Source organism: Calidris pugnax, unplaced genomic scaffold, assembly GCF_001431845.1.
Source record: "Calidris pugnax isolate Ruff unplaced genomic scaffold, ASM143184v1 scaffold178, whole genome shotgun sequence".
Taxonomy (NCBI): Eukaryota; Metazoa; Chordata; class Aves; order Charadriiformes; family Scolopacidae; genus Calidris; species Calidris pugnax.
Window position 1 is genome coordinate 408,152 of NW_015090986.1, and position 13,724 is coordinate 421,875.

General features: G+C 45.6%; 1 protein-coding gene across 3 annotated transcripts in view; it reads right to left on the reverse strand.

Moving 5' to 3' along the window:
• The window catches only part of PDZD2 (PDZ domain containing 2), a 150,324-nt gene that overhangs the window by 6,517 nt on the left and 130,083 nt on the right, over window positions 1-13,724 (reverse strand). For all 3 annotated transcript variants that reach the window (XM_014953964.1, XM_014953963.1, XM_014953962.1), the window contains 4 exons: window positions 8,361-11,967; window positions 7,624-7,741; window positions 4,298-4,399; window positions 1,708-1,978 (listed from right to left, as the gene is read on the reverse strand). In XM_014953964.1, coding sequence (XP_014809450.1) covers window positions 1,708-1,978; window positions 4,298-4,399; window positions 7,624-7,741; window positions 8,361-11,967 — 4,098 coding nt within the window. The remainder of the gene's footprint in view (window positions 1-1,707; window positions 1,979-4,297; window positions 4,400-7,623; window positions 7,742-8,360; window positions 11,968-13,724) is intronic.

Consider the following 13,724-nt stretch of genomic DNA (forward strand, 5'->3'; position numbering starts at 1 on the left):
TTTTTTTTTTTTTTTTTTTTTGGTAAAATTGAAGCTTAGCAAACTTAGCAAAGACTCTAAACATCAACAAAATACCTGAAAAATTACAGAAGTAGTAAGTGGAGAGCATTTCTTTTTCTTTTATTTGTTATCACTTGCTTATTAAATGAGCCTTATCTTTTTAAATAAGAGTAATGAACCAAACATGCTAACCAAACATGTTCCATCCTCTTCAGGAAAAATCTGTAATCATTCACTAGTGTGCATAATTGTTTCTGGTCTCGCATCTGTGGAAATAACCATAATTACCCGTAGGTGCATCCCGCCTCCCACACAGCAGATATTTTTAGAATGCAATATTGCTGTAGCTGACATAAAATACGATTTTGCATAGGAAGAAATAAATCTACAGTTTTGGAAAACAGGACCCTCTTTGCCCTGTGCGAATGTAAAAAATTATGCAGTCTCCATTATCACAAATTACTGCTACTGTTATCTCAAACAACTTTAAACGTTATCTAAAACATGTGAAGATGTTCTTGCCTTGCAGGAGAGAAATATGTTCTCAATAACCCAGTACTACGCCGTTTATGAGATAATGTTGCCCTCTAGTGCCTGCAGCCAGCAGATATTCCACATTTGGCAATGTGCAGGACATGGGAGTTCAGGTAGAAAGAGATTCTGAAGTAATTATATATGTTATACCCATGGGAGCAATTTCAGAAAGGCTGATCCATTCATTTACAGGGTGGTTCCTATTAAGCTGCATTACAAAACTGTACTATAAAACTCAGCGAAACCATAAAACAATAAAAAGTACTACAGAAAAAAAAACAAACACCCAAACCAGTAGTGATTACAGCCAACAGGTTAAAAATGGGTGAGTGGCAGCTCCACGTCCTGCTTTTGGGGTGGTCTGAGCTAAGTGCCCAGTACTGGAAGCCTCATCACCAAATCTCAGCTGTAACCACAGCTCCCTCCCTCCCAGGGACACTGCAGCAGCTCTGGACTGAAGCAGGACACCCCCTGCTCCCGAAGCAGCAGCAATATGGATTTTGTGTCTTGATTCTACAAAAAAAATAATCGATATCTGTTTGTAACACCCTTGAAGTGCAGCCTTCACGCTGAAACGCTGCCTTGTTCCCAAACAGGAATTTACCATTACACCGATCCATTTCCACTGAAACCATTTATCTATTGTTTCCTATGGGATGGCTGCCTTGCATTTGGCTTAGCTCCATTTGCTGTAATATCAAAATATTTTTTTTCTATGTTTTTAGTAGAAACAGTATGAAATCTGCTATTACAAAGAGCAAGTTCAGTCGTTAAGCATAACAAAATGCAGGGCTTGGCATTTTCTTTGAGGCTGGGGTGTTTTTTTCTTTTTTGGTTGTTTGCTTTCTTGCCCCTGACTACTGTTATTACTTAAAAGGAGTTTATCCTGGATTGGAAGAATATGTGGAATCACTAACTTAAGCAGAAATTGGATTAGGCCCTAAATGTCCTTCTAAGTTTCTGCCTAGTTATGATATTTAAAAATACAAAAAAAAAAAAACCCCAAACTGGGTTTAGGCTCCAAAGAGAACAAATAAAATTTAAAGGTAATTTCATTTGCTCTCTTCAATCACATAAAGCACAGACGCTTTTAATCTAAAACACATGGACATTTTTCCCTCCAGTCTGCTCTGTGAGGGAGTCCTTCCAACTGTTCTTGGACAAAGATCATACCTGTTCCTATTTCCATGGAAACATCCTTTCCAGACCCCACACATTTTCTGCCAGTAGCTGATATCTCAAGTCTGGAGGAATTGTTTGCTTTGTCCTTTTCCTTCTGGATGACAACGACAGCGTATACGTATAGTCTTGCCTGATGAAGAGCATCCAGGACATCTCCATGGAGTGAGCTCGCGAGAGACTTGCCATTGATTGATAGAACAAGATCTCCTCGATGAATAGTCCCTTCTTGAGATGCCACTCCCTTTGAAAACACTCTGTGGACCTACAACAAAAATTTTAACTTAAGGACACATTAACCTCATGACCACACATCATGCTCTACAGGCCAAAGTGAACACAGAGTCCTTACCAAAGTTTGCAATCATTGCCCACTGCCTGGACACCAACAAAGCAACACCTGCTCCAACGAGCACCCTCAAATACTAAGGCCTGAGTGACTGGACAAGAACTGCAGTCATGGATAGGGGGAAAGCAGAGGAAAAGATGCTGGTACTTCATGGTCATTTCTAAGCCAAAGACAACCAAAATCACCTAAAGAATGTACTATCACAAATCACTTGTGCTTTCACTGAACTCCTCCTCAAAGGTCTTCAATTAACACACTTCAAAGTGACACACAGGTTAAATCCACATCCGCACTATAGCAAACACCAAGAACAACACCACAACACCCACCCCCCAAATTCTCCCTGTCTGGGATGTGCATCCTGTGCTGTTTCCAAGCGCACGCCTTTAAGCAGTGCACAGCATCTATGCAAAGAAAGGCTCTGACTTGCTGCAGCTGTGCAAGTATTTAGCTGTCCCTCTCAATCTGGCTGGTCTAATACTATGCAAATAGATGCACAGAGACTATTTAGTGGCTTGAAATGTATTTTCAAGCACTGGATTAAACTTTGAGTAAACTCCAGCAAGTGCAGCTGAGACCTAGATGTGTGCCATTTACAGAAAGGAGCTGACTAAAAGAGTTCAGACCCAATATTTAAAGCCTTGCCTATCAGGCACTGTAATTTTAGCAGCCAGAATACGGTTTTCCATGCACACAGTTCTAGATCTGCTGAGCAAAGTTTCAAGGCAGCAAATCTCTGGACACAACTCTGCATGGCATTTTCTCAGGAATTTCTCCTAATACCCAGATCAACAAGGATGAATCAGAAGCCTTTTGGCTTCCTCTCATTGCAGGGCCATGCAGCTGAGATGGGCAGCTGTCACAACCCTACAGATCCAGCCAGTCTAAGCTGGCATTCAAAGCTGGAATAACAGCCTCAATGACAGATGTAGACACCCAAATGCAAGAGGAATACAGGGACCACGTCCAAAACATCTCTTGCCTTCCCTCACATGCTCAGCTCCTGACTACCTTGAAGCTTATCAGGCATTTCTACTTCTGCACCCAAGTATGGGAAGAACAGCCCACCTAACAGCAATCTTAAATCCAGCTGGGACCCAGAATCCCAGGAGGTCACAGACATTAAAATGTTTCCCACCTCAGAAGCCTGCTTTACACACACTGAACAAAGAAGATCAGGAAAGAGCAGGAGCTGATGTTCTTTTGGTCTCATGCTAATGCCATTCAGAAGAAAGACTTCATCAGCTACAACGCCTGAGAGTGCTCAAGATCATATATTCAAGTAGTGTCCCAGTCTCTATGTGAGGACCTCTGTAGGGTGAGATACTGCTTTTGAGCCTTCCCCTTGCTCACAGCTGACACTGCGAGTCTTTGGGCCAGGGACAGAGAACACAACCTTTGTAGAGAGAAGTGGGGTCCATTCCCTAGACTGTGACCGTGTCCTAACTCAGTGACTGCTTAAAAAAACCAGAAGATTCCTGCAAGGGCTGCTGCAGGCACCAAAGACTGAGGACACATCCTAATTCCAACCTCAGCACTTAATGGATCTCTCTCTCAGGTCAGAATTTAAATGCGTATCTTGTGTAAAGAAATTGTCGCATCGGACACTGTTTGTCTTGGATTTTTCTGCCATGCACACCTTTTTTTCAGCACTATTTCAACTGCTTGGTATCACTTTTCACATACTAGTATCAGCTAATGACACACAATATCCTTGGTTCAAAATGCCGTATAAGGCTTTTTTGAAAAACAAACCCAAAAACCCAACCCTTACTTACTGACAATCAACAGGTCTTAATAACACCAAAACAAATTTGTGAAGTGAAATCCAGAATGTTTGCTGAGGTCTGAAACAGTTCTTCTCAGGATTTGCAAAAAAAAAAACTTCAAACACTTCACAGGCTGGAAATGAAAATTTCCCTGGAAAGGTGGCATGCACTGCAATTGCATGCAGAATTTCATCTACATGCGCAGGATTTAGATCTAGCCGATCTCATCCAGCAACAGACTTTTAAAGACTGCAAACATAATTGGCATCCATTTCCAATAATAAAAATTACACTTCCTAGACACGCTCTGATCTCAGTCGCAGATGGCACGCAGCCGCCTCTGAGAGACACTGTTTTATGACTGTGAATGACTTGCAGTGAGTCTTGGTAAACGAGCACTTGATCTAATCACCAGCCTGCTTTAAAGTGAGCTTTGCAAAAAACATGACTTGCAGCCATCACTTACCGTGACTGATTTCTGTTCCAGATCTATTCCTCCAGCCACACTAAATCCCAGGCCAGCTCCTTCTTCCTTGTGCAAGACTACAAAGTATGTGTCTTCTTTGCTCTAGCAGAAAAATGGAGGTGGACGGGAAGGGGAAGGAAAAGAAAAACAAAACCACAGATCAAGACCAAGTTCCTACACAAATGACAAACTAACAGTATCCTAAGATTATGACAGGTGAAAGAAGTCAACTCAAGGAATTAAAACTGAGAATTAAATGCATTTCTGTTCATGCTACAGATCAGTAGAAGAGAGGTCACATGACAGCAAAGGTTTCTTCAGTCAGTCCAAGGCTACAAAGCAAAGTCAAAATTAGGACAGTGGAAGGGTATTAAACCTTGGGCAGCCTAATTTTCACAGCCTGTAATCGACTTTGCATTGCTCAACATTTTGCAGTCAAAACTCAATAGTTCCCATACACTCTTCTGGACCAAGCAAGTTTCCAGGGAACTACAAACACTTTTGTTATCCCTTTTCTGCTTCCTCTTGAAAGGCAGTTACAAAGACGTAATGCAGGGCAGTCTCATCCATCTCTTCTCAGCAGCACCGGACAATCTTGCATGTGGCAGTGGCTACAAACCAAAGTATGGGAAGGTTAGGTGGCACAGCAGGAAACCTCTCACTTGGGAAATAAAAGTAAGGAGCCCATTACAGTGATCCAAATGGGACTAAATCTGTGCTGTTGTGTAAATGGGAACATCCAGCACAGGAAAGTGACTAGCACAGGTCTGCACCGGGGCTGAGCTTGACTCCGGACCAGAACAAAGGTGTAAAGCTGATTTCTTCAAAGTGATGGCCCACTGCCAGAATACAGAATTTGCCATGAGAGAGAAGCAGTCCCATCCAGCAAGTCTGGTGCTGTCTTCTGAACGGTTGTGAGGACAAAACCAGGCACTGTTACAGAAACCACATTTTGTGGTGTAAGGGGAACTACAAGCAGGCATCTGTTGGAGCGAGGGGATAGTAACTGACTGTGGGGCACAGCATCAGAAAAGGGGAGTAGAGGGCAGGTCTCCCAGCTTTTCCCCAGGATCCCATCCAACATCAGTAATTTCCAGAAACTGCCAACACTAAAATTAATGGCACATCATTAGAAACGAACCTCTTAATCTATTTAGCATTAAATCACATATTTGGTTCACTAAACTCAGTATTTTAACTCAGCATTTGCCTTTTAATTTTGTTTCAAAAGGCACAAGGAATCACAGATTATTATCTTTTTTGGAGAAAGAACAGTCAAATTCTTGGCCTTGCTGTGTGCTTTTTTTTTGCCAAATAGCAGCCCTGGAATATTTTCTGCATTACAGATGCACAGACCCAATGTCAGAAACCAGTGCCATCCTCCCCCACATCACTGATCCATCTGCGCCCAAAGAGAGGGGAGCAGTCAGGGCTGAACATCTTAGCCCACAGTCCTTTGTAGATGTTAAGACCCTTCTCCCCTGTACCCAAGTGAGAACAGCTTTGTGTTAGGCTAGAAACGATAAAATCAGTTAAGTATCTAGGCTAGCTCAAAGTGCAGTGAGGATAATGGAAATAAACACATACCTTTGACTGTTAAGTACTATAGCAACGCTTTTTGTTTAAGAGCTCAGGTTCTTTCCAACCCTTGCTACCACAACTAAATTTCCTTACACTGGGGAAGAAAAAGAACAAAAACATCAGAGGTTCAGATGCTAGAGGGCTGTGAGAGGACCACATGTCCTGGGTCAGTCCGAACTCTGACTTCCTATTGCAATTCCTCCCTCCCCAGCTCTCGATGTCCTCAGCCAGCATGTGTACTTTGGGGCAAAAAAACCACCTATTGGTGGTCTTACTGCTTTACGTGGCCACTCAGTGGACTCACAGGGCCTCCAGTGATCACCTCTGTTTAGCCTGTTAGGCAAAGATCATCGGTCAAAAAGATTTAAACAATAAAATGCCCACATCTTTATTTTTTTTTATTTTAGTAGCACTTATTAAATGCTAGCAGTAAATTCAGTGTTGTTCAGAGCAAAAGATGATGACAAATTCTTCCCAGGGAAGCTCTCAGCCCGTCTCATCTTTCAGCAATTGCATAACTATGAAGAACTGTCCTATTGTACAGTTAAATCCAGCATTTGACTAGCATAAAATTTTCCAGTGTACGTGCCATACTGGGCTTAAACACGGATAAGAAACTATGCAGACAAGGAGTGCATTCCAAAAAAGCATTCGGCTTTATAAATATTTGAGTTCTCAGACTTTGAAAAGTGGCATAAATATACAATCTCTCCAAGACCCCATGCAAAATACTTTAAAGAACACTTAATTACCTCTGGCCAGAAGTACAATCCAATCCTACCTTTATCAGTAAACCTACCAAACTCTCTTGGCTCATCAAGCTCTTGGGACTTGCAAGCTTTAGCTACACTGTCCCTGGAAGGAGGTAAAGCCAGGTATTTTGAGGAGATCATGTTTCTCCCAGCCTGTTCTATGTTTGAAATAGCAATCTTTGTGAGTAAGACTCAGGAACGCTCTAAATGCAGATCAGCCAGAAGTTGTGCAGACCAGATGGCAGCTTCTCCTCCAGTGCTGTCATTATTTTATCAACTTCTGTTCTGATTTAAAAAGGATGTGGATGTAACCCAAAAACACAAACACAAACACTGCAAACGGGGAAGTAATGTTCTGGCAATCATTTCACTTTGGAGGCCTTCTTTAAACACCTAGATAATGAAGCAGGTTATCTTAATGCAAAAAGCAGTTTACACAGAAGAGAGCAAAAAGGGCATAGCAGTCTCTCACAAACTCTCCAGCAGCCACTTTCTGGTGTCACAATCCATCAGCTCACCATTAAACAAAATAAATTCAATTTGTGTAATTGCAGCTTCTAGCAAAAGGTGGGTACTTCCAGTCACAGAGAGGAACAGAGCTTCCCCTGCACAGGGGAGAAAGCGAGACTGACCCAGATGGTTGGTGGAAAGTTAAATTCTGATGTGCAGTTATTGGCAAACCCAGGCGTTTCTCAGCTGTAATAATGACTCAAATGGAGGCATACTTCTCCACTTAAAACAGGCCTATTTATTGTGGCTCAAAACTGCTTTTGCGTTTGACAAACAATACCCTTTCTTATACAAAAGTCATTCAAATTTATTATGGGTTTATAGCTGGCATTCAAAAACCAGTATTAGAAAAAAGACCATAAACTGTAACCTACCACAGGACTACTGGAGGAGCTCTGAAATTGTTTGGAAGAGAGTTTATCTGCTATTAAGAAAACCCTTAAAATACCACCAATAATCTAGTTTTTATCTTCTGTTTTTTACCTTTACTTGTGCTTTGACTTCTTGGAGCATAGCAGCAACATCACATTTTGGTACTACTGCTGACAAAACAGATTGCAGTTTTTGCTGGTCCAGGCTTGAGACGAGCAGCTGATCCAAGCTAAAATGAACAGGGAAAATGTGAAAGAACTTTATATTTCTAGATTGTGTAGAGTTACATTTTGGGTATACAATGTAGGTTGCATTAGGCTAAACGATGAAGGGCCAGCTCATGAACAAACAGAAATCTTGAATCCAGGTAAGAAGTGGTGTACCCTGCGAGAACGGCAAGGGGCAGAGAAGACAATCTAAGAATAAACCTTAAAATCAGTCCCCGTTCTGTTCTCCTCTTCCGTTTTAGCAACAGACATTAACAGAAACAAGGAGACAGCTACATCTGAGGACGGCTCCTGGCAGGACAAGCTCGTTTGTCACTGCAGGCTGTGCCTGCAGCCTCCCCTCCGCGGCGGCTGCTGTGCTGTAACACGGCCAAAAACTTCACCAAAAACAGCCAGAGGGGACACAGAAAAGGAGCCAGGATAAAGTCAGGATAAAGCGTTCCATCTCATGCTGAACTGTGGCCACTACCAGACAGCGTAAGAGCATGAAGGACAGCACCCCCAACCGTGAGGGGAACGGGGGCCGGGGCCAATGCTGAAACAGGCTTTGGGGAGGACCTGGGGCAATGGAGAAGCTTGTGGGGATGAAAACGAAATGGCAGTAGCAAACCCAACACCAACCTGATGGACCAGCTGTTTCCTGAGCGCTCCCCATCCGGAGAGCTGCCATGGGGCACGTCGTCGTCCGAGGCAGACCCCGGTGTCCCCGAGCCGCTGTCCCGAGGGCTGCCGGCACCCATCCCCATGGCGCCCGCCTCAGCGGGGCCGCAGCGGGCCGGCAGGGCTGCGCTGCTCTGGGCCAACATGCCGAGGGCTCTACGGGGTGTGATCTCCAGCTCCGTCTTGAAGCAGGCAGGCTGTGGTGGCCCCGAGAAGCCCTCTCCGCACAGCTTGTCCAGGTCGGGCATGCTGAGGGCCCGCAGCTCCCGCAGCCGGGAGCGGGACAGGGGTGGTCGCCCCAGGCCCCGGCTGCGGCGTGCTTGTGAGGCCGAGGAGGAAAAGGTGGCCGGGTCTGCCCCAGCACTGCCATCCTCACTCCTTTGGGGCTTTCCTTCCCCCTTGCCACCCTCCGTGGGCCGCCTGGGCTCTGCACTGATGGGGGACTTGGCCATGGCGTGGGCCGGGCTCGGGCTGCCGCCGTAGGAGCTCAAGCTGCGCCGCAAGGCCCGCGGGGTCTCGGCGGGGCTGGTGGTGGTGGCCATCCCACCGCATGACCTCCTGGCCAGGGGGGACCTCACGGCCGAGTGTATATCGATGGCCTTCACAATGGGCCGGTCGAAATTCGCCAGGTTTTCAAAGGATTTGATCCTCTGTTTGACGGAGAAGGATGAGGTAGGTTCATGCGGCCAGTTCAGCTCGTAGTAGTAGTAATTCCTCCTGAAGCTCCTCAGCTTATCGGTGGTGGGGCAGCTAGTGTTGCTGGCAGAGGGGGAGGTGTCATGGACCCTCTGGGTGCTTTTGGAGGTGTACACCTGCTCCTTCCCGCTCTGGCCATTTGCCAGGTTGAGATGGACCATCTTTAACATCCCTGTTGCTGCTTGGGGGTATTTCTCCTCTGCAGTGTGGCCCTGTGGGCTTTGCACCTCTACGACACGGCAGTCCTCTCTCAAGTGACCCGATAACTGGGCTGGCATTGAGTAAGTCCTCGTCACAGGCTTTGAGAAGCCATAGAGATTTCTGTCTCCAGTGGTATCCACTTTTGAGAAATACTGCATGGTCCCCATTTCCTCAGTCAGACGAGGCACTTCTGCATTTGCCTCTTCTGTTTTCTCTAGCAATGGCAGCTGCAAAAACGATGCTGGTGACGAAGAGGCAGAGGAGGATGAGGAAGAGGATGATGAAGAGGAAAGCTTCACCTCAATGAAAGTACGCTGGATCTCCTGCCCTTCTAGCTGCTCCTGTTGAACTGAGGGGGACCTCAGTGAAGAAGAGACTCCAGCAGATGGTCCTATGGTTTGTAGATCTAATTGCCTAAGGTCATCTGCACTATAGATGCTTTTGATCGTGTTCAGGCCTGTTCCAGGTTTCTCAGTCCTCCCTTTCACATACTCAACTTTTGGTATCCCCTGAGGAGATGAAGTGACTTTGGACTGACCATCTCTGGCTCTGAAATCGTCCACCTTAACACCCATACCTTGACACGGTGCAGACTGCATGGAGACTTGGTTTTCTTTTGACTTTCCCCATGCCTGCTGGAGGTCTGTTAGCTCCTCACAGCTATATTTCATTTCAGTGCTCACTACTGAGCTGCTGGTGCCATTCAGGAGAGGCGAAAGTGAATCTTCAGAAATCACCAGAGATGGTTTATTTTCTAGCTCTGACTTCGGAGTCCTTGAGGCTGCTGAAATGCTTTTGCCAGGATCTGGGTTTGTAGGTGAATTACGGGACAATGGTGTTTTCTTCGCCAGGAGTTTGGGGGACTGCTGCGGAGAAACAGAATTTCTTTTCTGATCAGCCCCATTGACTTTGGTAGGATTAATGCCAGAAGAATCTGAATTTGCCTTTGCTTTGCTTTTAATGGTGAACCCTTTTAGCTTTGGTCCTGCTTTGGCCTTCTGGTTATTTAAAAGGGTGTCCATTATACTTTTTTGTGCCGTTCCCTTAGAGTCCTGACAGGATTTTTTCTGTGAGGATGGGCTGTGCGGTACTGCAGCTCCTTTGCAGTGATTTGTGCCTGAGCTTTGGACTTTTCCATTTGAAGTCCTTCCTGAAGTCGCAGAGTTAATTTTCTCATTTTTCCCTGGCAAGTCGTAAGTTGTGTTAGCCTTTGGATCTTTAGATCTAGCGGGAAAGGGAGACCTGAGTGATATTGCTCTTGATGATGATGCATTCACATGACTGCTGTCTGTTTTAGACAAGTTGGACAAACTGTTGGCTTCTTTCTTCACTAAGCAGTAACTAACAGCATGATTACAGTCATCAACAACTGTTTCGCCTTCAGATTTGGATCTCTGCTCATCACAACATCCTTCTTTCTCAAGCAAGTTGTTCTCCAAGCCATTGACATTTCTAGCAGAGCAAAAGCTTATCTTTTTGCAATGCAGAGACCCTTCCTCTTCAATGGATTCACAGCATTTTATACGTCCATTACTGTTCCCCAAACTCATCTGTTGTTCTGTACTTAAGGCACCACTGTTACAGAAAGAGTAAACTTCAGGGACACTGACTGAATTCTTTAGGATGTCCTTTTCTGGCATTAAAACTGGGGAAGGAGAACACAAGGACGCAGAGGACACATCTGAACACTGTGAAGGGCAGCAAGTGGGACCACTGTGGTCTTCCAAGCCCAGTTTGTTGATACTTGTCTCCAGTGACCCACACATTGCACAGCCCTCGGTTTGCGAAACTTTGCTGTTGCAAGGGTGCAGCGGGGACAGAGAGGATGAGCTTGTTGCAGGTGCGAGATGCTGCTCCTGTGCAGGCTTTTGTGGCTCACTGTTGGTGCAACAAATCTCAATTTGCTCCTCATCCGACTCTGCTGCAGCACAGACTGCTGGGGCATTAGCAGCAGTACAAGGCCCAAGCAGCACCTCATTAGCACTATCAAAGGTTTCGGTGACAGACTCCGCGTCCGAGTGAGAATCCTCTGCAGCTCCATACATAGATTTTGGAAAAGGGTCGCTTCTCTTACCTTCCAGAGAGTTGGCTGCTGGCATCTCATCCTCATTTAAACTGCTAAAATTCCTAGAATAGTTGTTCAAAGAGTTTTTATTCACAGTAAAAAGTTTGCCTGTGTTAATGGAGTCCAACACAGACAGCCCCAAAACCCCTTGAGCGTTAGCCCCACAATTCACAGTTTTCTCCAGCAGCTCCTCCTTGGCCGGCCGTGGCTCAGAACCAGGGCAGCCTTCGTCTGTCCCACAGCAGCACATGGTGGTGTACTCTTCTCGGAGGGGGCTCTCGGCCCGCGACGGGGTGCGCGACGCCCTGCTCTCGGGGGCACCCATTTGGCTGAGCAAGTCATCGATGTCGGTGACGGGGATGGCGGCGGCGCAGTCCTCGGGGCGGCTGCCTTTCGTGGTCCCTCTTTGCGTGTCTCTGCTCGTGGCATCAGGTGGCAGTGTTGGTCTCTCCGCCGCGCGGCCGCCACCGGCATTTTGCAGACCGGCTCCTTCTCCTCGCTTCCCAGCGCTCGGCGCTTCCTCGGCGGCGAGGACGCTGTTGACATCGGCCTGATTTTGACTGTCCACCCCCGGGGACAGGATGAGGTTTGTAAATCTGCTGACAGCTGCATTAGGATAAAAATAACTTAAATTTAAAAGAAGGCAAAATCCTGTTAGATATAGGAAATTATGTACAAAACCACCAGGTTTTACTACAAAAATAGACACCCACGGAGTCAGACTACTTGCTTCCCTTTTGCTCTGCACCCCTCCTCTTCTGTAACTGTGTTTACAACAACTCAAATTAATCATAACCCCGTGTATTTGAGTAGCACACAGGAGGGAGCAACCCACTTATCCAAGGTGAGCAGTCGTGATCTGTTTAATTCTTGTCTTTGAAATTCCAGCAGCCGAGCAGCCAACTACCTAAGTGTCGGTGTGCAGTAAGGCAGGCTGATTAGTACAGCTTCTCATTACTTGTTTGACGGAAGATGTCTCCAATAGATTGCAGAGGGCACACAAAGCACTGGCACAACCAAACAAAGGTGAAGAGATTCACACACTGACGAGCTGTGCATAAACAACTTGACTCTGATCCTCCCGGCACTTCTGCAGGTGTTTAATGTGACACGCATGGCTGATGTTATACACGCACTGAGCATATGGGCTTTACAGGATTTCTGGCACAGACCTGTCCTCGCTTCCAATACATGTTTAACCCACTCTTGGGCAACACACGGAGCTCCCTGTAATTGCTGCACTCCAAGATAGTTCAGCTCACCCATTTCTACAGCTCTTCAATTTTCAGCACTTCACCCTAGGCACCTGCTTGCACCTTTCTACGCTGCTTCTGGGACACGCATGCCCACCCCAGCTGCCTTCCAGAGCCCAGTTACTACCAGATGAGGCCCAGGAAGTACATGGGGAAGGAAGGGTGTATTCACAGAGCCAGCATCCTTTCCTGCTCATTCAAACGTGCCAGCACATCTCTCTAGGCCTTGCACAAACCTGAGGGATTATCCACATCACTTAACTTAGGTACCCATGTTAAGCAGTGCAGGCTTCTCCTGCAGTCAACAAAGGGGAAGGCGTCTCAGGAGAGTCCATCTGAAGCAGCCAGGCTAAGATTTGAAGTGCTGCCCTGCTTCAGCATGCTGGATCACACAACAAAGAGACCCTCTTCTCTGCCAACAGGGCACGGAGAGAGGAAGGGGAGAGCAGAAGACCTGCCTGATAAAGGAGTGCCAGTGTGCCCCTACCGCAGTGCTATTGGTTTGCAAAAGCCACAGCAGCCTAAGGAAACAAGAACAGGAATCTCTGCCAAGCCAGGAATTACTTAAAGAACAACTGGAACTGAAGCATCTGGAAGCACTTTAGGCTCCCAGGTATTAATAGGTACATGAAGAAGATCATAACCTAAAACGAAGCAAAATATTATGTTCTTCCTGAATTTGAAAAGTATGCTTTTCTTTTTCAAACACTCATTTCCACACCACGTAATTTGTACAGTCTGTGGGGAAGCATATATTGCTGTAGCAGCATAAATCAGCCCTGCGCAGAAGCTAAAGCTATCGAATATTTCAATTCAAACAAGAAAACTTTTTGTAAGAAACATGCAAATAAACACTTTGATAAGATTCTAGTTTTCTTGGGGTTTGTGTTTCATCTTTCTGCACACTAGAGAATTCTGACACATAAAAGGGAAAGAGAGAATGAAGGAAAGAGAGAAAGAAAGAAAGAAAAAGAGAGGGAAAGAGAGAAGAGAGAGAGAAGAGAGACAGAAAAGAGAGAGAAAAGAGGCATTTATTATCTTATTGTCCATTCATAAAAACATTACTTAAACTTCAGATTTAAGAGACAGATGTTGTTAGAAAGGGTCAAT